The following is a 14,131-nucleotide window of genomic DNA, read 5'->3' as shown; positions in this document are numbered from 1 at the left end:
TTTAGATTTATTTAACTTCATCTGCAAGGTGGAACCTTCAGGTCTCGTATGAGACTTTGGTCAAACACAGCAGGGTTTTGTCACAGAGGTGTTGTGCAATAATGCAGATAATGATAATTGCTCGCTTTTGCCTTGGGACAAAAGGCAAGCAGGCGTGTCTGCAACAGCTTCTTTGATACAATAAAATAAAATGTTAAGCCCTACAGGAGGAAGTCATTACAGAGTATTTTGTTTGCTTTATTAGGTAAAACCCTCGGCGCTGGAGCTTTTGGGAAAGTTGTTGAAGCCACTGCTTATGGTTTATTTAAGTCTGATGCTGCTATGACAGTGGCAGTAAAGATGCTGAAAAGTAAGTTGATGTAGTAAGCTGTATCTTGTTTTCTGTCTTCCATCTGGTTGGTGTGTTACATACTGAACACTGTGCTTTGCCTTGCAGCAAGTGCCCATCTAACAGAGAGAGAAGCCTTGATGTCAGAGCTTAAAGTGCTGAGTTACCTTGGAAACCACATTAATATTGTGAATCTGCTTGGAGCCTGCACTATTGGAGGTGGGGTTATCTGCAAATTATTGTTTATTTCTGTTCTTTTTTTTATTGCTGGGAGAACGAACTTTGTGAAGAAGAGTCCAAGGTGCAGCTCCAAGTTTAGAAATCCTAAATTTCACCTGAAAATCTTACATTTCGTGCTTAGACAGGTTGCAGATCATCATGATTATCACCTGCAATTTACTGAATCTAGATTCTAGGCTCATTGTAGAAACAGTAGTAAGACCACTGTAGCTGCAGCTGAACAGGAAGGTTGCTTTTATTCTCTTTCATGTGAACCATTGGGTGCTTCCTTCTTGAGAATGGCAAAAATGTATGGTATATATTCTTACCTCCACCATACTATTCCTCATTAATGAGAACTAGTTCCTTGTTGGTATCCAAGGTGAAGTCAACAGGCTTGTCTTGTCTTCCAGCCTTCTGTTTAAACTGCAGATGTATCTCTTAAGGCACCACTAAAGGAACAAATTCTAAGCAGCAGAAAGTTGAGAAAAGTAATATTCCAAATACAGTATTGCTCAACACTAAAGTTTCACATTTAGTATTGACTTCATAATACTAACTTCTTAAGTTTGTTTTCTTACATAATAAAAGCTACAAAACCTCCTGAAGTTCAATAGAGAGTAATAGAAACCTGTATTTTTAATTTGTGTGCATTTTACTGTGAAAGAGGGTATTGCTTCTTACACATTTTTCAAAGAAAAGGAGCTTGTAAAAAATCATAGTTTTAGAAAAAAGCAAAACATTTCTCACAATCAATGATTTAAAAACAGGATCAAACAATTTTGTTCAAGCAGCCAACTAAGTAGACTCACTGGCCTGAGTGCTTGTCTTTCTCTGTGGAAAAAAAATGGTGTCTGTAGGAAAATCACACCACAAACACTTCGTTTTCTATTGTGAAAGCTGTAATTTTGAACTGCAGAAAAAATGGAAATAAACCAGTGAGGTTAGGAAACAATGGTACAGAGTAAACTTGGAATATTAAAATGAAATCAGAAAGGGGAATCAAGTCATCTTCAGCATGGATGTTTATAGATCAAATATATGTCTTTTGAGTGAATGACTCCAGCCATGGACCCTGAATATGTAATTACACTGTGTGTTATTTCATCTCTAAGACCTTGTGCAGTGTAGTTTTCTGTTGCAGCAGGCTGTTCTGTTTGAATGATTTTTCCTATTATACTGCAGAATATAACACTCTACATCATTTCCAAAACATTACTGAAGGAGTGTGAAGCTCCACTGTAAACAGAAGTGAATCAAAAGGATTAATGTTTGAAGCTTGAATTACTCTTAACGTTTGGAACAAATAACTTCCTTCAGGAAGTGAGCAAAATCAAACAGATGTGTCTGGCCAGAAACATTATCACATGAAGAAAGAGAAGAAGACTTATTTGTTTAATTTTTGTACAATGCAATGCTGTTGAGGGGCAGAACATTAATTGGGACACAGCTTTAGCTGGACCATAGTTGTTCATCTGTGAAAGGGAAGACGCTGGATTACTTTTCTATAACTTTTCAAGTCTAGACAGTGCTAGGCAGTGTGATTTTTTTAATAGTCCAGCCTGTGTGCTTTATTGAATGCTAGCTTTATGTAAGGTTTTCTGCATTCAAAACAATATTCACCATTTCTAAATGTCACATCCATCTACAGGTCCCACTCTGGTCATTACAGAATATTGCTGTTATGGTGATCTTTTAAATTTTCTGAGACGGAAACGAGATTCATTTATTTGTCCAAAACATGAAGAACATGCAGATGCAGCTGTTTATGAGAACCTTTTGCATCAATCAGAGCCTGCAGCGTAAGTATGACCTGCTGAAATGTGCTTGTGTTTTTAAAAGATTGGAAAGGAGGAGAAATCAAAGTTTATTAGGGATAAGAGGTGTGGAGAAACATTCAGTGCAGCAGGCTTTGAAGTTTCTCTGCTGCACAAGAAAACAATTTAATTAAGAGGATATTTGTTCAGGAGGTGGTTTATTCTAAGAGTGTCTTTATATACAGAGTGGGTTGTGTGCAGTCTTTGGTTTTACTTCTTTATCAAATTTTCTGTAGTTATTTCATGCACCTCCTTGGCTCCAATCTTTGTACATATTTGTGTTTAGTAGTATTAAACTTTGGTAGTGCTTATTTAGCAGCTTGAATGGCAATTTCCCCAGTGTCAGGCTGTTAGTACCTTGAGTTCTCCCACATTCCTGCCTTCAGAAATGACTTTTTACAAAATCAAACCAGTGTCTTTAAATGTCAGCAGCAGGCTGCCACTGACAGCTCACTGAATTTTGTGGTGAAACAACCTGTGTCATGGCTCTGAGATTGCTCTTGTACTTAATTCATCTATATTTTTAACTGCTGTGTTCTATATACCATCCCAGAATTCTTTCCAAGGGCGTTTCCAAGCAGATTTCCTTCCGTTTGCAGAGTGAGAGACAGCTCACCAAAACCTGGGGGCTATTACACTACCTGCCATACTGAATTTTAGTCTTTTTATTGCCCCAGTGGGCCCATTATATTGTGTTTGCAGTCACAAAAGAAGCAGGCAGACCCAAGGAGTTGGAAAAGTTCTTTATCCCAGTAAGGCATAGTTCTGGTGAAGCTGTTTGTGCCATAGCAATAAATGGGTAGCTGGCAATGCCCCAGAGAGGTTGGGACCACTGGGGTGATGAACATAAGGCTGTGATTTACCATTGGAGGTGTGCCCTCTGTTCAGTGAAGGGATCTTGCAGTTTAAGCATCCTGAGTTATTGTAAATTGAGTTTACAAACCGCAGATTGTGAATAGAGTTATTAACAGCAGAGTATTTACAGAATTCTTGTGTCGGTATTTACTGCTGCTGGATGTGTCAGATGTGTTTCTGGTGGTAACTAAAGCTATTGGTGATCTCATTGCTCCTTCCCATGTTAGCTCGGTGTCTGCATTTATTGTTTTTAAACTAAGCAGATGTTTGAGGCTAAGGAAGTATATGAATTCTAATGGCAATGAAGTGGAAAATGTCAAAGTACATCCATCATTCCTAAAGGTGCCTAACTGTATATTTATAAACCATATAGTATGAAAACCTGTACATTTGGGTTATATATAGCAATAAGAAAATTTAAACTTAAGGGAATGTAGCAGATGGCTGTCCCAAGCCTTGGATGGTTTTTTGAAATACATATGAATCCCCTATGGAACTTCGAATTTCTGAATTTAACATTTTTTACCGTTTGTATTCTGCATTTCAATTGCCAGTTGAGCTGCTGAAATATTCTGGTAGAAGTTGGCCTAAGCAGAAAAAGGAAGTACTAGCAGATCCTGTGAAACATCTGGATGTTCATTTATAGAGAAAGAAGTCTATACAAATAGTATTCATGTAAATGGTTTTGTTTGCTCACCTGAGCCAAACTCCAGACTTCAAGGTGTAGCATTAACTGTACCAACAAACCTCTCTTTCTGTATATTTCCTGAGGCAATTCCTCATTTTTTTTTCCACACACCCATGAATTTCAGGTCAACTGATCATTTGTAAAGCAAATATTCAGAGGGTTGGCCTGATGTTGGCTTTTTGTTTGGATAGCTTTTGAAACCTTTTTCACTAAACAATGGGCTTTTTTTTGTTCTGCTGCCTCTACAGTGATGCTGCCAATGAGTACATGGACATGAAACCAGGAGTGTCATATGCAGTCCCACCAAAGGCTGACAAAAAACGACCTGTGAAGTCTGGTGAGTTCAGTAACAAGGAATTCTGATGGGAGTGCAGGAGGATGGGCTTCATGGATTCGTTCAGTTTTAGCAGATCTGGTTTTTGTGAACGAGGACACTTAAAACTCAGTAATTGATGTCAGAAGGCTTGAAAAATAACAATATTCTAAATTACAGTATCCTGTATTTCTTCACACTTAAATGGAGTATCAGGATTATTTTTTACTTATTGGTGATGAGCTCTTTATGTGATTCTAGACGTGTGCTTACTAAAATTGCTGTTTTGTTTAATGTCAAAACAACTCTACGTGATTTCTACATGATTACACTTGCTTAACTCAAAAGCTGTTGTTGTTTATATCGTGTAGGATCCTACACTGATCAGGATGTTACCCTTTCTATGCCAGAAGATGATGAACTTGCTTTAGATGTAGAAGATCTGCTAAGCTTTTCTTACCAGGTGGCAAAGGGCATGAGCTTCCTTGCCTCCAAAAACGTAAGTTAAGAGTTTTTCAAAGATGGCCAGAATCAGTAGACTTTTAAGTTTTAACAGCTTGCCACTTCTCTCCTGCAGAATGCTGCCTTAAATGGGGGAGATACCACATTGTGTGCTCCTTCTTGTAAGCATGGCTTAATTCATAGGAGATGTCTTGATTTTTAATTTTCTGGAAAGATAAAAGCAGCTGAGAGACCCACAAAAAATCTTTATTTGCTACACTGAACATTTGCATTCCTCAGTTTGGTAGGAGAGGTGTTGCATAACAGAAGGAGATTTATAAAGAAGTCTTAAGCACAACATCTTCCTGTTAGTACTATTAGTATCTTCCTCTGGCTGTTCTTACATTTTATTGCAAAAATGCCTTTTAATATGTTAAAACATTACAACTAATGTAGTTACTACAGGTGCACCTTAAATGAACTGCAAAACCAAACTTAGACAATTTAAGGAAAGGGAGACAATCCTGGAGTCCCATGTTACTATTGGGAAATGTGTCTTGAACTCCACTCTGAGGAAAGTGCACATTCTTCCTTTTGCACTTTTTTTTTTTTTTTTTCTCTCCCGTTGTTCCTTATTCAAAACCAAACCATAAGGTTCCCTTTAGTTTATTTTTCATCTATCAACACATTCAAAACAGGCCTGACATGCAAACATATCATATTACAGATGATAACACAGATTCACCACACTCCTGCATCCTTCACTGTTGAGGACATCCAGTGCTTAGCACTTAGTTCTGTATTTCTTCTGTTTTCCTGAAGAGTAGCCCCCAGATCCACTATGTATTATTCCTGGTGACTTTTTCTTTATAATCTTTCCATTTTTGCGGACACAGTGGCATTAAATAGCAAAGACAGTAAAGAATGTAACATCACCTCACCTTGAGGATGGGAAGTAATGCACAGAATTGCTTTGGCAGTGCTGAGTTAACACCTCCATCACAGAATTTAACTGCAGTGCACTAATATGTTACTGGTCCTCTTCAGTTGTTGTATACTTACAGGCTTTTGGCTCTGGCAGTAAAATTAGTTAATGCAGGGTGCTGTAGGGTAAGGTGCCTCAGATTGCATGGTAAAGGGACAGAGATTTAGGTTACTTGTGCAATTTTCAGTTATTTTCTCAGCTTGATTTTCATAACTTTTGATATTTCAGGTCATTCTTTGGTTAGAAATTCCAAAAGTTCTGAGTTTCAAGGAAAAAAGAAAAATTGAACTGTCTTCAGTTATTTATTTTTTTTTTACAACTGTGGCCTGTGCACTAAATACCATCAGTAAACCTGAAGCTTAATACTCTCCTTTCCAGATTAAAAAAAAAAAAATCATTTTGTTAGAGAATCACCTCCATTCTCTAACAAACACACATGGGCTCCACAGTTTTATACAAAGAAACATGTCTGCTGGGAAACTCAAGCACCCTTCTGGAGCTGCACTTACCAACACATGTCCACTTCTAGAGTACAAACTGGAATATAAGGTGGTGAGGTCACTGAATGTTGACTGTCTGTGAAAAATACTGGCATGTGAGAATTTCCACTATTTTAATATACTTAAGTCTGCTTAAGCTCTTGTAGGTACTTTATAATTCAGCTTTTTCAGAGGAGTACTTCTGTTACAGGATTCATTTTCTGTGTTTGTGTGCTTTCAAGTTGTTACCAGAATTTCCCCTATTTTCAGATTTTCAGCACTTTTTTATCAACAACAATAGTTACTTAATAGAATTTTGGTAATATTTTGGAAACAAACCACATTTTCCCTCTCTTTGTCCTGTATTAGAAAACAAGCAAGTGATGATTTTGGTAAATCAGAAAAAAGTACATTACATTTTAGCTGAGAATGTGAAACACTGCAAAATTCAATGACTGCGACTGGTATTTTCTAAAATGCATTGACAACTTTATTAATGTGAATTGATGTAATTATTGTAAAGATACAACATCAGAATGTTTACTCATCTTAGTAAGCTTATTAGCACATGGCTTCTTTGTGATTTACAGCTTGCCTTAAAATGCATAATACAGTAAGTTACACAGCTGAGTAAACGTGTAACCAAGCAATAGCCTGTTAGGAATATTATTAACTAGTTTTTTGGGTTTTTTTGTTTGTCTACTATTCAGTGCATTCATAGGGATCTGGCTGCAAGAAATATTCTTCTAACTCATGGTCGAATTACAAAGATCTGTGACTTTGGCCTGGCAAGAGATATAAGGAACGACTCAAATTATGTGGTCAAAGGGAATGTAAGTATGCATGATGCTTTATGCACTTGTTTTAAGTCAAGTGAGTTCCTATTTTTTCAACGTGCAAAGAAAAGTCTCTCTTAGTTTGATTGAAATCTGGATTTTGCAGATTTCTGGTATATATATGTATATCTGTGTTGGCTAGGAGGAGAAATTTCTGACATAGATGTGTGTGCTGACAAAATCCTTGGTTTATACTTGTTACACTGGAAAATTCATGCTCATACCTGAATGTATTTTGTAGTGGAAGAGATGTTTTTGCTGCACCAATATAATGTCCAGTCTTCTTATTATACATGAATGTACTCAAATTTACTGCTCTGTAAGTAATTGCTAGTTTTGTCATGGAAACGCTCTGGTATCTGAGTCCTACATTTTGGGATTATTTGGAAACTTTTCTCTGGGTATTGCACTATTTGTCCATTATTGAAATAGTTTATTTTAAAAGTATCTAAATAATCAGGGAATTTGCAGCTTATCCTTTTCTGTAAGGGGTCACTCAGACAATGAAAACTGAAGTGTGAATTTACTGATAAGAGCATCAGTGGGAGGCAAAACCATCTTGGTTTTCTCTGATTCCATATAGACATTCTGGCCTTGTATGTGTAACAAACACAGCTTCAGCTTGCACCTATAGTTCAAACCCTGTAACAAGATTGGAACAAGACCCTATATTTGAATGAGAAAAGTTTAAAACCACCCATGTAGAAGAGTACCAATCTCAAGAATACCTATTAAACCTCTGGAGGGGTACAAAGGCACTTTGAAGTGATGCAGATTATCTTGGCAGCACTTGCAGTCCCCTTTAAAGTGCCAGTGCAGTAGGAAGAGCCCTACTACAAAAGAAAATCAAGCTTTTCTGTGGTTTAAGCTGGAGAAGTGTTTATGAAGTATAGGTATTTTGCACCTCAGACTGATTTAAGCTGCCTGGCTTAGTGTTTTAAGTCTGTGTCATACAGCTGCTGCCTTCAGAGTGCTTTCACTTGCACTGTTTCTCAAAGGAGAAGATCCCTGTTGAGCAAGGCAGCACCCTTATCCCCAGTTCAGTTGAGGGCTCCCTGATCTTAATGATAAGGGACTGGTCATTTCTTAGAGGCTTGACAAGACATGAACTGAAGCTTACTGGTCCTGGCTTTGGCAAGCTGATAAAGAGAGAAAAATCCCACACCTGAGCATCTCTCCCCAAAGGGGTTTGCCACTCGGTGAACTTCAGTCAATCCACGGTGCCTCAGGTATCTGACATGACTCTGCTGCTGTGCTGTCACCCATCAGGCCTTGATGTCTCAGGTACCTACAGCATCCTTATTTTAGGCTGTGGGACAGACGTGTTTATTGGTTTTCTTCAAAACAATATCAGTACCAGCCACTGGTTGCCTAGAAGTGGAGATTTGGGAGCAATAGGAGCTGAAATAATTCATGAATAACTGCTGTGACAAAATATTGGGTAGCATTTAGTGTAACCAAGCTACTTTCAGGCTCAGGGTCAGGTCAAGAGCTGCCTGATCATAAAAGGTCCTGGGTGTAGGAAGTTGAGACCAGCAGCTTAGGAGGGAAGTGTGCAATTGAGTTTTATTTGTCTAGGTTATCCTTTAAGTTTCCTGAGTTCATAGAATCACAGAACCATAGAATGGTTTGAGTTGGAAGGGACCTTCTAAGATCATCTAGTCCAACCTCCCTACTATGGGCAAGGACATCTTTCACTGATCAGGTTTCTTAGAGCACCATCCAATCTCACCTTGAACATCTCCAGTTTGGAAGTGTTGCCCAGATGAAGTATCCACAAACTCTCTGGACTACTTGTTCCAGTATCTCACCATCCTCATCATTTTTTTTTCCCTTGTTTCCAGTCTAAATCCATGCCCCTTTCAGTCATCACTGCTGATTTCAGTTTCAGTCATCACAGGTCCCAGTAAAAAGTCTCTCTCCATCACTGTTATAAGTCCTCTTTATAAATTGAAAGGCTGCAGTGAGGTTTCTCTTCTCTTCTCCAGACTGAATAACCCCAGCTTTCTCAAGCTTTTCCACATGAGGTGTGTTCAAGCCCTCTGGTCATTGGAAGAAAGAGGTCTGGTTTCTTCCAGAGCAGGAGAGGTGTTTAGGACAGAAGCCTGACTGGCTCCTACAGTCAGACAAGGAAAGGACAAACCAGGGAGAGGAAGGGAGAAGAAAATGCAAAGGCTACCCGTGTCTTTTCTTCTGTTCCAGCTAACATTCATAAGGGATGTTTCTATTCCCACACAAACTTATGAAAAATGACAGAATCATAGAATTAATCAGGTGGTAAAAGGCCTCTGAGATCATTCACTCCAGTTGCTAACCCAGCACCACAAAGTCCCCTAAACCATTTCTCTAAGCCCCACATCTACATGTCTTTTAAAATATGTACAGGGATGGTGACTCCATCACTTCCCCAGGCTGCCTGTTCCAATGCTTGACAACCCTTTTGGTGAAGAATTTTTCCTAATACCCAATCCCAACCTCTGCTGGCACAACTAAAGACTGTTTTCTGTGGTCTTGTCACTTGTTGTGTAGAAGAGACAGATCCCCACTTGCTACAGCCTCCTTTTGGGTAGTTGCAGAGAACACTAAGGTCCCTTCCAGCCTCCTTTTCTTTGGGATAGACAATCCCAGCTCCCTCAGCTGCTCCCTGTAGGGCTTTATGTTCCAGACTCTTCATTCCTTTGTTGCCTTTCTTTGGAAACACTCCTGCACCGGAATGTCAGTGGCTCATGTTGAGCTGCTGCTGACCCCAGCTCCTTTTCTGCTGGGCAGTTTTCCAGCCACTCTGCCTCCAGCCTGCAGCACTGCAGGGGATTGTTGGGACCCAAGGGCAGGATTCTCCACTTGGCCTTACTGAACCTCATACAGCTGGCTTGGCTTATCAATCCAGTTTGTCCAGATACCTCTGTAGAGCTCTCCTGCCCTCCAGCAGATCAACACTTTTGCCCCAAATATGTATATTAATATAGATAACTTTCATTTGAATTTAATTTTTTTTTTCTGATAGACTGAGGAGCTAATGCAGATGTATTGACTAAAGCCTTGAAGCATCTTGGCTATGTGAATCTTTTTTGTCTGCCTGTGCCAGCCAGTCCACCAAAGCAGACTTGCTTCTATGCTTAAGGAACCATGCTGTGATCACTTATATGATTTTCCTCTGACTTCCTGATATCCTTTATTAACTAAAGAAAGAGTCAAACAGTATTTGGAAAATCAGAGTGGCAAGGAACTGTATTAGCTTGGTAGACCCACAGAAAGATGGATCAGTAGCAGTGCAGCACCTGGAGACACTAAAATGCTAAAAGTTTCATTTTTGGTTGGATACTTCTTGATTTTAAAAGTATTCAATGGACATAAAAAACAGAACAAGTCGATTTTACCTTGTCAATTCTGTATGCCTTATGTCCATTGTCTTAATTTATTCCCTCTTCCCTGGAAAGGCTCGTCTTCCTGTGAAGTGGATGGCACCTGAAAGTATTTTCAATTGTGTCTACACCTTTGAGAGTGACGTCTGGTCTTACGGGATATTGCTTTGGGAGCTCTTCTCTTTAGGTGAGCTCCTGCAAGATCTGTACTTCATATCTGCTTCATTTGGGGGTTTACTGTAGATGCAGAAATCATGTTGCTCACTTGCTGTCTCAACAGGAAGCAGCCCCTATCCAGGGATACCCGTGGACTCCAAATTCTACAAAATGATCAAAGAGGGATACAGGATGTTCAGCCCTGAGTGTGCACCGCCTGAAATGTGAGTGACCAACCAGCAACTCCAACAAGCATCAGTAAAGATGCAAAGGAAGGGAAGCAGAAGCTTCTTGCCCTAAGACTCACTGCACTGCCCCATTGTCATTTTTTAGAGTTCTTTTCATGTTTTAAATAATTCATGTACTCTTAACTAGCAGAATTCATTGCTGTGTTGTTACAAGCGATGAAATACGCTCACGCCTTGTGCCATCTGATCACTCTGTCATGGCACCTGCTCTCTGTCAATAAATTATTGACAGATCACAGAACATAATTAAACATTTTTACTTCAGATAAAGAAGTCAGTGAGATGTATCACCAGACTGCACAGCATCTGCATTTGTGCTGTACTTCGTGACAGCAAGACTGGCTACTGATCTTCTTTATGAGACATTCCTAACACATTGTTTTGTAGATGGATTGGCATTCAACAAGCTGTCAAAGAACACTGTGTCCAGAGACTCCCATTAGTAGTGAGTTCTCTTTTGTCACAAACACAGATGTTAGCAGCACCTTTCCTGTTCCTAAAGTCATTTAAAGAAGATGCAACATTTAAGTTTCAAATAATAATGCAGGAGAGGTAAGAACTCCTAAGGATTTCTTCATGAGCAGTACTTAATTTTGGTATCTTTACAGGTATGACATAATGAAGAGTTGCTGGGATGCTGATCCTTTACAGAGACCAACATTTAAACAAATTGTACAAATGATAGAACAGCAGCTTTCAGATAATGCCCCTCGGGTAAGTTACAGATTAGGCAGTTTCAAGCAAGATGTTACACTAGAGCTGTGAGAAGTAAAGAGCCCATCTCTGGTATTAGTTATGTGGCTTTGCAGCATCAGTCTGGGTAGGAGGAATGATGTTTGGGCTGTTCCATTAGGCAGTAGCTATCTAAGCCCATACCCAAACTTTACTAGCTGCAGAACATTTTTTTGCATTACTGATGTTTCTCACTCACAACAGACCTGTCACAACAATTTTGATGTTACAAAATGCAATGGTACTGCATGAATTCATCTGGTCCTGAACTGTGAAAAATTCTGTTAGACTGGGAAACACCTCAGAAATAAAGTATAGTTCAGTTTTTTAGGAAAGCTATTGGATGAAGGGGTGGAGCCTTTGGTGCTCTTCTGTATCTTCTCAATTGCCTCCCCTAATACCATTTACATACCTTGGAGGTATGTTGTGTGACAAATCATATGTGCTGCTCTTTCAGCTATTTGATAGTGAAAGCTTATTCTGAGCAGGCAGCTGGACAAAACAGTCCAAAGGAAAACTGGAGACACATCCTAAGCTTCAATTTTCCCTCTCTGTAACTTTGTATGCTACTAGGGTTTACAAAAGTCTGTTTAAACATGATTTAAAAATAAAACTTCCTTTTACCTTCTGGATGCCTCGTTTGGGCAGAGAGTACATGGCTTCCTGACAATTTGAGAAAAGAGGAAACTGAAAGCTGCTGGTGTTCGATTGCATCCTGTAGTGTATTTTTGGCAGGTGCAGGCATTACTAAAACAAAAGCAAGAATCTGAAGGAATTATTAGTGTGGTTTCTCAGGGAGCTTAGTAATAACCTGAGCTTTTTTTTTTTTTTTTTTTTTTTTTTTTTTGCACTCAGCTGAAATTTGGCATGTAATTGGAAGCTACAGTGCTTTTAGTAACTGAGATTGAGCTTCATGATCCTTTAAAATAGCAGTTAAGCCCAAGACCTTTTGAAAACTGTTTTGATTTGCAAAGAAGCTCCTGAGCTGGAACCCTTCCACAGCAGTGTGTAGTACACACTCTGGGAAAAGGCTAAGAAAGGAATGCTCTCCAAGAATGTGTGAAGGGAGCAGTCTGCAGAGTACTGACACAAGTCTTTGGCTTCTGCAGGTTTATGCCAACTTCTCAACCCAACCTTCCAGCCAAGGAAACGCTCCAGATCACTCGGTGAGGATTAACTCAGTGGGCAGCAGTGCTTCATCTACTCAGCCTCTCCTGGTACGTGAAGATGTTTGAGTGGCACGTGAACAAGAGGAGATCACATGTGTTAGCTGTTTGTATTGTGCAAGGGGCTGAGAGAGGGACGACTTCAATAATTTCTCTTTCTTTTACTCACTACTACCACTGTGTAGCTGAAACGTTGTTGTAATACTGTCCTTTACCATGCACTGTTATACATAAACTTAATCTGCTGAGCACGGTTACAGGCATCATTGCAGTGTTAATTGAAGCTGTATATATTTTGCTATATTGTGTGTATTTGCAGTAGAGAGCCAGATGTGAAGGAAAAAAAAACAAAAAACAAACAACCGACAAAAGAAATCCTAAGCCAGGGTGTGGAATTAGATGTCTGTAGATCAAACCAAATCTGCAGTGATTCTTCTCTGGATCTGTGCCTGGAATGCATACAGTCGTTTTCTAGTTCATTTTGTTCTTCTGAATTTACAAAATAAACAAGTATTAAGTTAATGGTTTTGTAAACCCCCTTCCACATCCAGCCAAGCTTGAGAGGCTTTCCCAGGCAGGTATCAGAGGTTGGAGGCCAGCAAGGCTGCTGTATTCTCCTGGGAAAAAGAGGTGAAGGAACCAAGACCCTTCCAAAGTTGATCTGCACAGCTGGAAACCCTCCTAAGACCTCTGGGGTTTAAACCAGCAGAGAAGGGAGGAAGAGCATGGATTCTCATTTTTATTCCCCCCCATGCTGTAACCCTTGCAGACCAGTTGCACAGTTTCCATGGATATTTGCACTGCTTCCCACTGGTGCTTTCCCTGCTAGGATGAAGCTGCCCATTGCTGGGTCTCACTCCACTATGGAGCCTGAACTGCTCCAGTGCCCCCCTGCCTGGGGTGCCTAAAGACTTTGACATTTGTTTTGCTAATAGTTGCATCTAAAGGTGTTCACCGAAGATAGGTGGGCCCTGCCAAATTGGTCAAACAAAAGAGGAGGAAGGCTGCATCCAGTAAACTGTGTTGCTGGTGAAGGGGCCGTTAACGAGTCCTCTTATCTGAGGGGAGAGCAGAGAAAAAAAGTGCTCCTCTGGGGGCCCTTTCTTTATCTTGTCCTACCCAGGTGAATCTTTCCCACAGGCACAGTGGATAGTGCTAACTGGGAAAAGGCTATTTTCCTCCACCCCAAGTTGTTTTTGGGGTAGTCGGAGATGATAATGAAAAAGAGTCTTAACTGAGAAGTGCCAAATTTATAAATGGCATAAAGGAAAGAATCCTTTTTCATTCTTCTTTGACAGACTTGACGTTTGGAGTCGGCATCTGTTGAGCCCAGGGTTGTGCTTAAAATTGCTTTCTAACCCCTTTTCTTCTCACCAGGAACACTGCTGGTTTTTTCTTTGTTTTTGACCCCTGAAAATAAGTAAAGGCATTGAGAGAATCATTTCTCAGAGGCAGAGTCCTATTTGAGTACCTATTATTTACAATGCACTTAAGCACTCTGTAACT

At 39.7% G+C, this 14,131-nt stretch overlaps 1 protein-coding gene across 1 annotated transcript in view; it reads left to right on the top strand.

Annotated features, from left to right (window-relative positions):
• KIT (KIT proto-oncogene, receptor tyrosine kinase) overlaps positions 1 to 12,983 on the top strand; it is a 55,067-nt gene extending 42,084 nt beyond the window's left edge. The window contains exons 12-21 of the mRNA XM_066316988.1: positions 245 to 349; positions 437 to 547; positions 2,199 to 2,349; positions 4,156 to 4,244; positions 4,592 to 4,719; positions 6,836 to 6,958; positions 10,399 to 10,510; positions 10,604 to 10,703; positions 11,336 to 11,441; positions 12,569 to 12,983. Coding sequence (XP_066173085.1) covers positions 245 to 349; positions 437 to 547; positions 2,199 to 2,349; positions 4,156 to 4,244; positions 4,592 to 4,719; positions 6,836 to 6,958; positions 10,399 to 10,510; positions 10,604 to 10,703; positions 11,336 to 11,441; positions 12,569 to 12,694 — 1,151 coding nt within the window. The 3' untranslated portion in view covers positions 12,695 to 12,983. The remainder of the gene's footprint in view (positions 1 to 244; positions 350 to 436; positions 548 to 2,198; positions 2,350 to 4,155; positions 4,245 to 4,591; positions 4,720 to 6,835; positions 6,959 to 10,398; positions 10,511 to 10,603; positions 10,704 to 11,335; positions 11,442 to 12,568) is intronic.
• Positions 12,984 to 14,131: the final 1,148 nt, after the last annotated feature.

This window comes from Sylvia atricapilla, chromosome 4, assembly GCF_009819655.1.
Source record: "Sylvia atricapilla isolate bSylAtr1 chromosome 4, bSylAtr1.pri, whole genome shotgun sequence".
NCBI lineage: Eukaryota > Metazoa > Chordata > Aves > Passeriformes > Sylviidae > Sylvia > Sylvia atricapilla.
The sequence above is the reverse complement of the archived record's forward strand: the minus strand, read 5'-3'. Positions and strand labels throughout refer to the sequence as shown.